General features: G+C 42.0%; 1 protein-coding gene across 1 annotated transcript in view; it reads right to left on the bottom strand.

Annotated features, from left to right (window-relative positions):
• MKRN2 (makorin ring finger protein 2) overlaps window positions 1-13570 on the bottom strand; it is a 24993-nt gene continuing 11423 nt past the window's right edge. The window contains exons 6-8 of the mRNA XM_060239862.1: window positions 9994-10104; window positions 4741-4885; window positions 1-333 (exon numbers count right to left, since the gene is read on the bottom strand). Coding sequence (XP_060095845.1) covers window positions 193-333; window positions 4741-4885; window positions 9994-10104 — 397 coding nt within the window. The 3' untranslated portion in view covers window positions 1-192. The remainder of the gene's footprint in view (window positions 334-4740; window positions 4886-9993; window positions 10105-13570) is intronic.

Raw genomic sequence — 13570 nt, forward strand, 5'->3', positions numbered from 1 at the left:
TTTTATCCAAAGCACTCACTTTTATTGGACTTAAAACAGTTTTGCTCTACAACAACAGTATTGTACTAGAATTTCACCAGGACTTCAATAAGCCCCATGGCACAGTAATTCTAATATTGTGGTAAATGGTACAAAGCTATCTAAGAAACAGAAAGACTGATATAGGAGACAACATGGTGGAGATCTTGTGTTTCAAGGAGGAGCAGAAGATTCAGCATCTGTTCCAGGGAGATGCATGAAAAGCTCTCCAAGTTCAGTCACATCCTCAGTAACTGGCAATGTTCTACTTTCTCGATCCTCGATAAAATCCCAGAGTCGAACAGAGTTGAGGAACTAAAATAAAACAAAAAGGGGCATCTTTTACTAATACCATATCTGAGCCAGCATGCATATTGAAACTGCTTGAAGTATTGCAGGTAGTTTGATCAAAAAGGGTCTGGAACAGTTAAATCATTCTCCCCTACTGAATGCAGTTCTGCTTCATTTGACTCATAAGAGCTTCCTACCACAGCAGACCTGCTGTAAAGATGTTCTTGAAAAACTTAAGTCAGGATTCCGTACACAGCCAAAAGAGGCTGCTGACATGTCAACAGGTGCATCAATGCAAGCTAGCACTTACATTTCTGTGGACAGAAAGATTTTTGTCCCTGGAGCATGACTTACCTCTTCCTGCTGCAGTGCTAAATCTCCTCTGAAATGCTTGTGGCTGGGGAGGTGCCACTGTCCCTAAAGAACAGCACTTCAGAGAAGCATGAGATGGTGGTACAAGAAAGTTGCCTACAGGAGGGCAATTGAAATTTCCACAGAAATGTTTTGATAGATCCAAACCACTGTAATGGGTATGGGCCTTAGCATTGTATTCCTGCTAAAATGTAACACACCAGTAGTACTGCACAGGTACCAACAGGGGCAAATCCTTTCACAATTCAGGAGGATTTCCTTCTTTTAGTTTCTCATGTGGCAGAACCCCGTCCTTATTACAGAAGGTTTCCACCCCAGCTTGCATTACCTACTGCTGCATAGCCTGTCCCTTATGTTGTAATGGACAAAATCACCACCACCCCTTAGTGATTGTTCTAGTCTCTTCTCCCTGGACTTTTTATAGGTGTTCACCTATCCTGAGGGTCTCCCTCCCCATTTAGGTTATAACATTCCCTGCTGGTGCATTCAAGTCTCTTTGGCTTATAGCTACCTTCCATATACTTAGTAACTGTGAGGAAACTGCTTGATGATTTAACCTAATTTTATTTCACGGACACACATAATGAGAAAATTCAGGGAGTAGAAAGTGAGGTAAGGATAAACTGTAACAACTAGCTAATATACCAGGCTGACAGACTTTTTGCATATTGACTCAGTCACCACCTCTGACTTGCCACACTCATGCCCTCTGCCACTCAAGCCACCTCACATACCAACACTTGCACTGCTACATTTTTATATAATTAATAGAATATCACACAAATGCCCTTGCATTTTACTCCTTTTTGCCTCTCTCTGATCAGCAGCAGCACATCTGGCTTTGACTAGCAGGCCCAAAGTTGGGGATGATGAAATACAAATTCAAGTTATAGAAGCAGTTAGAAACCAGTTAATTTCAGTTGGAGATGCAAATAGGATAGGCATTCCGTTTTAAAGCCAATGGCCACAACAGCCATATACAAAAAGGAGGAAAGCTACTTTAAGGCAGATTCCTGAACTCCTATATATATGCAAGGTGGTGGGTTAGAAGATTGTAATCAACTGTGTTGAATACTACTGTCAAATCAAGACCTAACAGCACCGAATTGCACCAATCCAGATGTCTCTGGAGGTTATCTGTGAGGGCGACTAGCACCATCTCAGTCCCATGTCCAGGATGGAAACCAGATAGATGTATCATGCAGGAAGGTTAGATGTCAAGGATAGATGTATCATCCAGGAAGGCCTGGAGTTGTTCAGCCACTCTCTTTCAACTTCCTTACCCAGAAACGAGAGATTTGAAACTAAGCAGCAGTTGGTCAGATCCACAGGGTCCAATGTTGGTTTCTTCCAAGAGCAGGTGAACCAGTGCCTCCTTTAACCCCACTGGGAAAGTCCCTGGCAAAAGGGACAAACTGATAATCTCTCCCAGGGGAACCCAAATACCATCCCTGCAGGCCTTACCCAGCCAGGAAGGACACAGGTCAAGGAAGCAAGTGGCTGGCCATACAGCTGTCAGAACCCTGAAAACATCTTCCTGTGAGAGTTGGCTGAAATGGTTCAACGTTGGACAAAAAAAACAGACGAAGGGCTTCCAGCTCCGCTCTGTATCAACTGTGGTCAGGAGGTCCTGACAAAGGTATAAGACTTGAAATAATTTATCTGTGAAATAAATTACAAATGCCTCATAGCCAGTTTCCAATTCCCTACCAATTTGTTTGCCATGGGGCAATGAAGTTAATGATTGAATCGTTCTAAACAAATGGGGCTGCATAGAATTCTCTCTTAGCAGACTTCACTGCTATTTCATAGGCTTTCATCTATGTTCTATAAGACGTTCTTGCTGCTCCGTCAGGAGTAGGCTGCCACACTCAGTTCTCATTTCATCTTCCGCAACTCTGGGGTATACAATGGGGTTGCTTTGGCACAAGGGTGGAGAGGGCGCTGGGGGGCGATATTGTCAATGGTTTCAGAGAACTAGGAATACTAGTCCTCCAGAACATCCAATGAATCACCAGGAGGCATCAGATCCCGCAGAGCATCCTGAAACTACTCAGGGTCCATCTGGCTCCATGGGTGAACATAAATAGGCTCACCATCTGAACAGGGAGGATTTGGTGTGCTGAGCCAAACCTTCAGGGCAAAGTGGTCTGACCATGGGACTGCATTTACAGCCATCAGATCCATATTTATTCCCATCCCCCAAATCAGATCCAGCATGTAGCCTGCTTGATGTGTGAGCACCAATACAAATTGGGAGAGTCCCAGGGCCTCCATGGACAACAATAGGTCCTTGGCCTGAGATGTTGCTGCATCATTGACATGGAAGTCCCCCAGGACTAATAGCCTTGGGTACTCCATCACCCAAGCCAGAAAAAGTATCTAGCAGGCCAGGCAGGGTATCTGCTGGTGCATTAGGCAGACAGTACACCAGCCAGATAGCAAAACTCTCCTCAGCATCCCATGCCAGGCCAACACATTCAATGCTGGCAATTTTTGGTTTGTGGAGTGCCCTGAAGGAAAAAGAATTTCAGATGAACAACGCCATACACACCCTGCCCAGCTGTCTGGGACTGGTGAAGGACTGAGAAACTGAGTGGGGCAAGCTGATTAAGGGCAACTGTTTCGCACTCCCGCATCCAGGTCTCAATCACACAAGTCAGGTCTGCATTAAGCTCTGCAAGATACTCTTACAGAACACAGTTTTTATTGCTAATAGTCCTGGCATTGAACAACACCAGTCTTAGAGATGGGTACACAATCCTCGCCCCACAGCCAACATTCCTCAGGATGGGACATCGGTGGGAAGAGGTCCAAGCATTTCCATTTCTCCAGCCTCTTCCATTCCATTTAGCAGAATATCTCCTAGTCCCACTGCTATATGTCCCTCACCCCCTCTCTTATCACTGGTATCCTTGACCCTTGTATAGCCTCCCCTGCTCAACATTATCAGCCCAGACAGATCCAGTAGCATCCAGTAGTAAAAGCCAATCCAATACCTGAGAACCTAATAGCTATCCAATATAATCCAACTCTTACGCCAACTCTCCCTCCCTCAACCCGACTCACTCTACTGAAATAACCACCAGTATAATGTCTAATCTAATCCATTTAAGAATCCAACCAAATCAATTAATTTATACATTCATATTTAGTCTTAACCATGCTATTTGGAAAAGGGCACAGACTCTGAATCTAGTCTTTTCCCACAAGCTACTGTTCAAAAAAGTGAATTGGATAAGGTACTAAATAAAGTAGATGTGATCATTTTATGCAGGAACTCTGAATCTGTGCAACTGTACCACAACCAAAGCAGATGCAAGGGAAGAGTTGATTACACCTGAACACTAACTACAATCTTTCACACTAGTCTAAGGGCAGTTTCATCCAAATGATAGTGCTATAACACAAACAAGGTTTCTTATCAAAGCAGATGGGAACCCAGTTTGATTGTGCTGTGAGTAAGGGATGCAGCCATGGTAGGCTAGTGTGGATACTTGTAAAATATGCGTTGGCAATGTTAAATCTGCAGAAAATTAACAGGGGTTGTAATCAGCTGCACTATTATAAAAGCTGTCCTTGTTAAAAAAAAAAATCATGATCTGCACATGGAAGTATACAAAAGTCAGGTTTGTTTAAAACAGCTGTTATCATTCAATTGCTTGTATTTTAAATGCTAACTCCCCTAAGTAGTTTTACATGTTGAAGACTTATATGAATACTAAAGTTTTAAGTCTGAATAATAGTTAATAATTATTATTGTATGGCAGTGTGTATCCTGAGATTGTCTGGCAACCAGAAGTTCTAGCTCTTTTAGTGTTATGCACCACTAGGTGGCAAGCTAGACTTGTTTTTAAGGCAAGAGACATTTCAGAGGTGGTTTGCCATTGCCTGCCTCTGCATCCCACTCCTGATATTCCTTAGAGATCGCTCATTCAAATACTAGCCAGCGCCGATCCTGCTTAGCTTCTGAGACCTGATGAGACTGAGCTAGCCAGGCCAGGGCTAGTTTGAACAATGTACTGCTCAATGAGAACTAGAAGTGTTGGATTGTCTTACCCGGACAGTCCCCTCAGAGCTAAGCTGCTTCCGTGGTTTCTCAGGTTCAGCCCTTCTTCCATCAGGATAGGCATGGAGGTACAAGCATTTTCCCCCAAATGGGCAGGTTCCTTTGCCCTGGTCGAAGTACTTGCAGGCCTTTTTCCTGAAAAAGCATTAATTTTTAAAAATAAGTATTAAACTTGATTTATGCAAATTAAATTTCCAGCAGCATTCATTATTTAATTTTCTAACTGTTTCCTTAAGGTTATCCAGCCAACTACAGAAGAATAATTTTACAGATGATGAGACTGTAAAACATCATCTGGCTACCTCTGAACTGTTTCTGAATGGCATGGTCCCCGTGCTTTGCATGTAGTACCTTTTTAAAGCATTACTTCTAGGGAAGTTGCTCTTTGTCCCTGTGTTGTTACACTACAAGCAGGGAACAAATATGTCTATATAAGTGAATGACAACTGATTATGGATTACCCTAAAAGGTAAGATGACACTTTTGGAAGCCTTAAGACTTTGGGAAAGTTTAAGAAATGATTGCCTCCTACTTTTGGATAATTACTGTTTTACTGCTTTTGGGAACAGCATTAAACTACACGATTTGAATTTGTAAACAGCTCTGTGAGAAATTGTGACTGACACAAGGTCACCCAGCAGCTGCATGTGGAGGAGTGGGGAATCAAATCTGGTTATCCCAGATTAGAGTCCGCTCTCAACCACTATACCAAAATTGACTCCCCAGGAGGAAAGCTGGCAGGAAGAAAGTTGATTCATTTGAAATATAGTGTTAGAATAATGTTTTACGGATACTGTGGACTGCCATGAAGACAAATAAGTGGTCTGTTGATCAATTCAAGCCTGAATATCGGGTGTAATGCAGAGGCAGCAATGGCAAACCACCTCTGAAATGTTTCATGCCTCTGAGGCTAATGTACTTTGGTCACATTATGAGAAGACAAGAGTCACAGGAAAAGACAATAATGCTAGGAAAAGTTGAAGACAGGAAAAAAGGAAGACCCAACATGAGATGGATTGACTCAAGGGACCCATGGTTCTTAGACTGCAAGACTGTTAATCATTTCTGGTGGTAATTAATTCATAGGGTCCCCCCATGAGTCCAAAGCAACTTGACAGCACTTAACACACACAACACTAATAAGATTCAGGAACAGAAATCTGGGGCTACACTGTGTTACTGTACAGCACTAGGACTCACATTCACATCAGTACTTAACCCTTCCTGAGCCTTACTATGTTAGAAAATTTCTGGCAGACTCCAATCTTTCACATTTGGGCAAGGTGTTAGAACAGGTTGTGGCCTCTCAGCTCCAGAGGTTCTTGAAAGAGACTGATTTTCTGGATCCATTTAAATCTGGCTTCAAGCCAGGATTTGGAACAGAGACTGCTTCGGTTGATGACCTCTGTTGAGATAAGGAACAGAGGGAATGTGACCCTGCTAGTTCTTTTGAGTCCTTCAGCAGTCTTTGATACTATCAACCATAGTATCCCACTGAGCTGCCTCTTAGCACTGGGACCAAGGAGCACTGTATTATGGTTCAAGTCCTATCTGGGGGGTTGGTATCAGGAGGACTCCTACCCTGCCCCATGGCCATTAACTTGTGGTATTTCACAGGGTTCCAACTTTTCCCTATGGTATTTAATATTTATATGAAGCCACTGAGAGAGATCATCAGGAAGTATGGACTGTGATATCACCAATATGTGGATGAAAACCAGCTCTGTCTTTCTTTTCCTCCTAATTCCAAGGATGCTGTTAACATTCTGAACTGGTGCTTGGAGTCTGTAATGGGCTGGATGAGGCTGAACAAACTTAAATGTAGTCCTGACAATCCTTTGGGTTAGTAGAAAGGCAGATTTCCCCTGCCTTGGATTGGGTATACCCCACCCCACCCCCGAAAAAAAAGCCAGGCTCACAGTATGGGAGTGCTGTTTGACACACCTTAGAAAACCAGGTGACTGCTGTGGCTTAGAGTGCATTTGCCCAGCTGATGCGTCAACTGTGCCCGTTCCTGTGATCCATGCTTCAGTTACATCTAGACTGGACTATTGCAATGTGCTCTATTTGAAGTGTTCAGAAGGTGTAGCTAGTAAAGAATGCTGTGGCTAGACTGCTGACACTAGCGACTAATCCACTCCCAGGCCCAATTCAATGTATTATTTTTGTCCTTTAAAGTCCTTTACAACTTGGGACTGAGGTATCCGAAAGACTTTCTTCTCTCCTACATTCCTGTCCTTTAAAGCCCTTTACATTTTGGGACTGAGGTATCTGAAGGATTTTCTTATCTCCTACATTCCTGTCCAGGAATTAAGATTGCAGGGATATGCCTCTCCCACTGATTAAGGTACACACAACAGTGCCTTTCTCATGGCATCCCCACAATTACAGAATAACCTCTCCAGCAAGATGTGCCTGGACCCTTCATGATTGATCTTCAGGAGGCAGCTGAAGACAGTTTTAAGGACTGTATTTTAATTGATTTAGCATTTTTAAAGTATGACTTGTATTGGTTTTATAATAGCTTTTTTATTGTGTTTTGTTTGTATTGTAAGCCACCTTGAATTCCACAAGGGAGAAATGAATGTTATAAATACTAAATTAAGATAAACTTTAGCAGCTATTAAGGTAAAAAAAATCTAAAAGAAACATAAGAGAACACATTGTTGCTTGCATTGTCATTCAAATTTGTCTTCCTAGTGTTACTGTATTTTTCATTGGATGTCCTATGCAGTATGGCTACATTTTTCTTTTGCCTGTACTCTGTAATTCTCCTTCAGTCTCAGTGAGAAAGGAGGGCTATAAAATAAAATAAATGAGAAAGGTAGATTATGATTTGACTTGTCACATTCTCAGGGTGCAGGCAGGCAGGCAGAAGTCCAAAGCCAGACCAAGGTCAAAGTCCAGGTAGTCAAGCAGGAGCCAAGTCACCAATGCAGAATCACAAACCGGAATCAGAAGTCAATGTCCAAAAGCCAAAAGGTCAGGGTGCCAAGGAAATCAAGCGGGTCAGGATCAGGAAGGAGTGTGGATGCAAGCCAGAGAATAGACTTGTTGCTTCCACAAGGTTACCAGGTCCTGGGTGGGAGCTATATGGGAGTCTCAATCAGCCTGCTCCCTGGGTGGCAGTGACTCTGCTAGAACTCACAGCTGAGAGATCTGAAGCATCGGTGTGCCTCATGTATTCGCTCTGAAATTTCTTTCCAGAGCCTGCTTCAAACTCTTGAGATAGGAGGAGGAGAGCTTGGAGGAGATTGATCGTCAACAGCTGACACTGGTGCTTGGAGAGTGACCAATGGGCCAGCTGTTTGTTCAGCTGAGGAACTGGCTGGCAACTCTTCCAGGTCTGTTAACCCTTCCAGCTCCTCCTCATCAGGGCTCATGACATGACTCAAGGCAGATTTGGCAGAACAATTATCCTTTCTAGACCTACCAGGTGAGGGACCTCATTTATTTCAACATTAAGGAGGATCAAATTACACAAGCTACACCCACTATCATACATGTTCACTTGTTCCATAAATACCCTTCAGTCAACAATTCAAAGTGAATTTTGATAGGTCTCATCCTTAAAAGTACTGGCAGATGAATACAGTAATCGGTCAGGAGGATTACAGCTCAGTGCTTTCTACGCCTTCAAGTGGTTTGCTTTTGAAATCGTTGTACTTTGATTTTCCAAAGGAATACATGATTTATAGCCAATAGACAGATTGTACACACAAAGTATGGCACCAAAGCCCTAAGCTGTTTGTTCTAATCGGCAGCTGCAGATTTTAGCTCTAGATATATTAATAGCAGTCCTTGATGTGACTGATAAGCATAAACACTGCATAAATACAGAGCAACACAATGTAATCAACAAAAGCCTCGGCTACTCAGAAACAAATGCAATGTTTAAACACAGCGATAGTGAAGGTCACAGAACCACACAGCTGACATTTTGTTAGATGTAACAAGCATTTAACCAAATATTACACAGAATGCCAATAATACACTGTTGGCTCACAGAAAATTTAAAAAGTCTCGGCTGCAGTTTTTCCACAAAGTTGCATGTCTCTCAAACACCTTTATAGTCAAAGGAATAATTAATTGTATTTTACATTCTAATGACTGTGAGCTGCTGTGGGTGGTTTTTTTGTACAGGAAGGCACAATGTAAATTAACTTGCTAAATAAAAATAAAGGGTTTAAGGCGTTCGAGTTTTACATGGAAACAGTTTGGCCAAAACACTGATTTGTTGAATTAATTGCTAGCTTAAATATTTTATCCTATTAAAAAAGAGCTATCCAGTTAGTTTTTAAAAAAATCACCCTGTATATTTTCCACAAAGATTCATGGGTCAAAATCAAGACCACACTTCAAGTCTAAGAACAATATTCTCAAAATGATATACGGGATTTATTCACTAAACACAAACTGGGAAAACACAATTTTCTAGATGTTCACTCTCATTAGCTGCAGAATTAAGGTAATAAACTTCTATACCTGTGTCTGAATAATATTCTCCTCATTCCAGTGAAAGCTCAACTGTCAGGATCGTCCCACTGATGGGGACTAAAGGGGAACCCAGGAGGACTTGTGGAAGAAGAGAAATCTTCTGTACCTCCATTGATCTCACCACCTTTTCTCCTTCTCCTCTGAATCCTCTCCTTGGCAGTTCTGCTGGCTGGCTCTCACAATGCCAGCAAACAAATGGGAGGCTAAAAGGGAAAACAAGTCTAGCCCAGACCCATCTATCACCCAGCCACAGCAGCATGGTAAGCTTGGAGCAAAAAGTATTTTTGTTCCCACGCCTGCATATCTGGCCAGCTGCAGCCAGGTTTCAGTTAAGATCTTGTGAGTCTTATTCAGTTTATTTTTAAACTATTTCTCTGCCTCTGCAGGTAACATTTGCCTGGGAGTTATTACCCCCCACAGTAGTTTGTTTTTTTGTTTGGTTCCTGGGATTTTTCTAAAATCTCCCCTATCTGTTTGTGATTCCGTTATATGGATGTTTTGATCTGCACTCTGGAGTCATGTTCAGAATTATATATAAAGATATAGATGTCATGGTCCCAGTCCACTAAAAAACTCTTCTTCTTCCCTTTCATGAGAGAAGTCTAACTTTTACCATACCATGTAAATGGTTTCTGACAGATTTACTAATGGAAACCTTGCTTACTAGAGAAATTCTTCCAAAGCCATAATATTTTTATTCTCTCTATTCCTAGCAAATATTTATTTTCTCTAATCATTATACTTACCCCACACCCTGTTTAAATGCTTCAATCAGCTCATTCTTTTTGGTCTGATCTTCTACCCAGTACACACTGGGAATAACAAACTCAGATATCACACGACACTCTGGGCAGGACCTTGAAGAGGGAATGAAAAGCAAACCTTTGGTGAGAAAAAACTGTTTAGCAGCATGAAAAAAAGAAGTTTTAAAGAGAATCAGAGAACAGCAGAGCCTCACTGAACTGCTAAATGTAATCCCTTGTAATTGTCAAGATCTTGATATTCTAAACCATTTCTATTACATGATTAACAACATAAGAGATCAGGCCAATGGCCCATCCAGTCCAACACTCTGTGTCACACAGTGACCAAAAAACCCAGGTGCTATCAGGAGCTCCACCAATGGGGCCAGGACACTAGAAGCCCTCCCACTGTTGCCTCCCCCAAAGCACCAAGAATACAGAGCATCACTACCCCAGACAGTTCCAACAATATGCTGTGGCTAATAGCCACTGATGGACCTCTGCTCCATATGTTTATCCAATCCCCTCTTGTGAAGCTGGCTATGCTTGTAGCTGCCACCACCTCCTTGGCAGTGAATTCCATGTGTTAATCACTCTTTGGATGAAGAAGTACTTCCTTTTATCCATTCTAACCTGACTGCTCAGCAATTTCATAGAGTGCCCATGAGTTCTTGTATTGTGAGAAAGGGAGAAAAGTACTTCCTTCTCTGCCTTCCCTATCCCATGCATACTCTTGTAAACCTCTATCATGTCACCCCTCAGTCATGGAGGAGATATAAATCATAAAATAAATAAATAAATAAGTATCTCCAAGCGAAAGAGCCCCAAGCGCTTTAACCTTTCTTCATAGTGAAAGTGTTCCAGTCCTATAATTCTAGTTGCCATTTTCTGGACTTTTTCCAGTGCTATAATATCTTTTTTGAGGTATGGTAACCAGAATTGTACACAGTACTCCAAATGAGGCCACACCATCAATTTATACAGGGGCATTATGATACTGGCTGATCTGTTTTACATTCTCTTCCTAATAATCCCCAGCATAGCTTTGGCCTTTTTTATTGCAGTGGCACACTGTCTCAACATTTTCAGGGAGTTATCTACCATGACTCTAAAATCTCTCTCTTGATCAGTCTCCACCAGTTCGGTCCCCATCAATGTGTATTTATAGTTAGGATTTTTGGCTACAATATGCATTACTTTGCACTTGGCCACACTGAACCTCATTTGCCACACTGACATTCACTGGCCCAGCCTCAACAGATCCCTCTGGAGTGCTTCACAGTCCTCCCTGGTTCTCACCACCCTGAACAATTTAGTGTCATCTGCAAACTTAGCCAATTTGCTGTTTACTCCCAATTCTAGATCATTAATGAACACTTAAAAAGCAATGGACCCAGTACTGAGCCAGTGGTACCCCACTGCTTACCACCCTCCACTGTGAAAATTGCCCATTTATACTCACTCTCTGTTTCCTATTAATTATCCAGTTTTTGATCCATGGGAGGACCTGTCCTTTTATCCCATGACTATTGAGCTAACTTAGGAGCCTTTGATGAGGAACTTTATCAAAACTTTCTGGAAGTCAAGGTAAACACCATCTATTGGGTCCCCCTTGTTCACGTTTGTTCACCCCCTCAAAAAATTCTAACAATGTTAGTGAGACAAGACCTTCCCTTACAGAACCCATGCTGAGTTTTCCTCAATAACTTTTGTTCATCATTGTGCCTACTAATTCTCTCTTTAATGGTTTCCACCAACTTTCCCAGTATTGACGTCAGACTGACTGGCCTGTAATTTCCTGGATCTCCTCTGGAACCCTTTCTAAAGATGGGGATGACATTAGCTACCTTCCAGTCCTTAGGAATGGTGGCAGATTTTAATGAAAGATTACATATTTTTTGTCAGGAGATGCACAAGTTCACATTTGAGTTTTTTCAGAACTTTTGGTTGTATATCATTCGGGCCGGTGATTTATCAGTTTTTAAATTGTCTATCAGTTGTAAGACCTCCTCTCTCGTCATCTCAATATGAGTCATGCCTTTCACCACCCTCCTGAAATCAGCAGTTCTGGACAGGTACTTCTCATCTTCCACAGTGAAGACAGAGGCAAAAAAATGCATTAAGCTTCTCAGCTATTTTCCTATCCTCTTTCAGTAATCCTTTTACCGTTTGGTCATTCAAGGGCCCCACTGCCTCCATGATTGGTTTCCTCTTTCTAATGTATTTGAAGAAATGTTGTTAGCCTTTATGTTTTCTTGCAATATGCTCATCTTAGTCCCTTTTTGCCTGCCTGATCACAGACTTGCATTTTATTTGCCACACCCTGTGTTCCCTTTTATTAACCTCAGTGGGACTAGCTTTCCACCGCTTAAAGGAATCCTTCTTACCTTTTACAGCTTCCATTACTTTGTTTGATAACCATGCAGGCCTTTTCCTATACCTAGAATTCTACCTAGTTTTCTCAAACATAAATTAAGATGGTCTCACAGTATAAATGTCTACAAATCAGGGGGATCTTTCCAAACACCATCAACAAAGAACAACCATTTGATTTCTCAAAGCAGTCTTTTAAGTATGTGAATATAAATTACTCTATATTTAGTGCCTTTGATGTTTTTATTCTATCAATTATCCTAAATGCTTTTACTTTTCACCAGTCACAAGAACTACATGTCCTTAGAAATATACATTAATGAACAGCTAATCAAAAACTAAAAATCAGCACCATACTATTTGTAATATAAAAGATTATAATATCAAAATATTTTTGATTAACTGTTTCCATTTATTCTGAATCCAGTTGCTGAATCCAGTAGTTTTGGGAAGGGAATCTTGACTGCTTTTTGAACACCAAAAGTGAACCCTGCCTTTCAGGCAAGGCCCAGGATTTGAATGAGAATGAGCAGCCTCAGAGAGCTTGGATCCTTCCTTTCTGCTAGAAAGAACTGACAGTCGCCTGTTGAGGGGAAGGACGCTCTAGCCTCTGCCACTAGCCAGAAGTCCAAGGATTTCTGAACATATTTATATCATAATACGTTGTTTGTAAGGCGTCTGGGGAATAATTCAGTTAAAAGCTGGCAAACTTTAAAAAAATAAACTATATTCTACTGAATACAATAAGAAACTGCTCAAGTGATTTGCTTCCTCAGTCTGGATTAGAAAGAGAAAGAATGGGCAGTGCCAGGGCTTTTTTTGAGCAGGAATGCACAGGAATGCAGTTCTGGCTGGCTTGGCCAGGGCTCCAGCTCAAAAAAAGGACTCCGGCAGAGGGAAGGCACTAGGCAGCCATGTGCTCCCAGACTGTGGGCTCCATTCCCTCTGCCACCCCCAGCTTCCAATGGGCTTGTGAAGACAGTGAGAGATGCAGAGCTGCCCATGAGCATCCCCTCCTGGGAGAAGATGGGCCTGCCACTGCCTGCTCCACCACTTGTTGCTCTCTCTCTCTCTGGTCATGTTTGGGAGGGGGAGAAACAAAGTCTCTCGTTGGGCTGTGTGAGAACACACATCCACGAAATGCAGCTGATAGCATTATACTATTCTGTGTCAATATGCAGAAAATAGCCTACTGAATGGGTGACAT

Source organism: Heteronotia binoei, chromosome 5, assembly GCF_032191835.1.
Source record: "Heteronotia binoei isolate CCM8104 ecotype False Entrance Well chromosome 5, APGP_CSIRO_Hbin_v1, whole genome shotgun sequence".
Classification (NCBI taxonomy): Eukaryota; Metazoa; Chordata; class Lepidosauria; order Squamata; family Gekkonidae; genus Heteronotia; species Heteronotia binoei.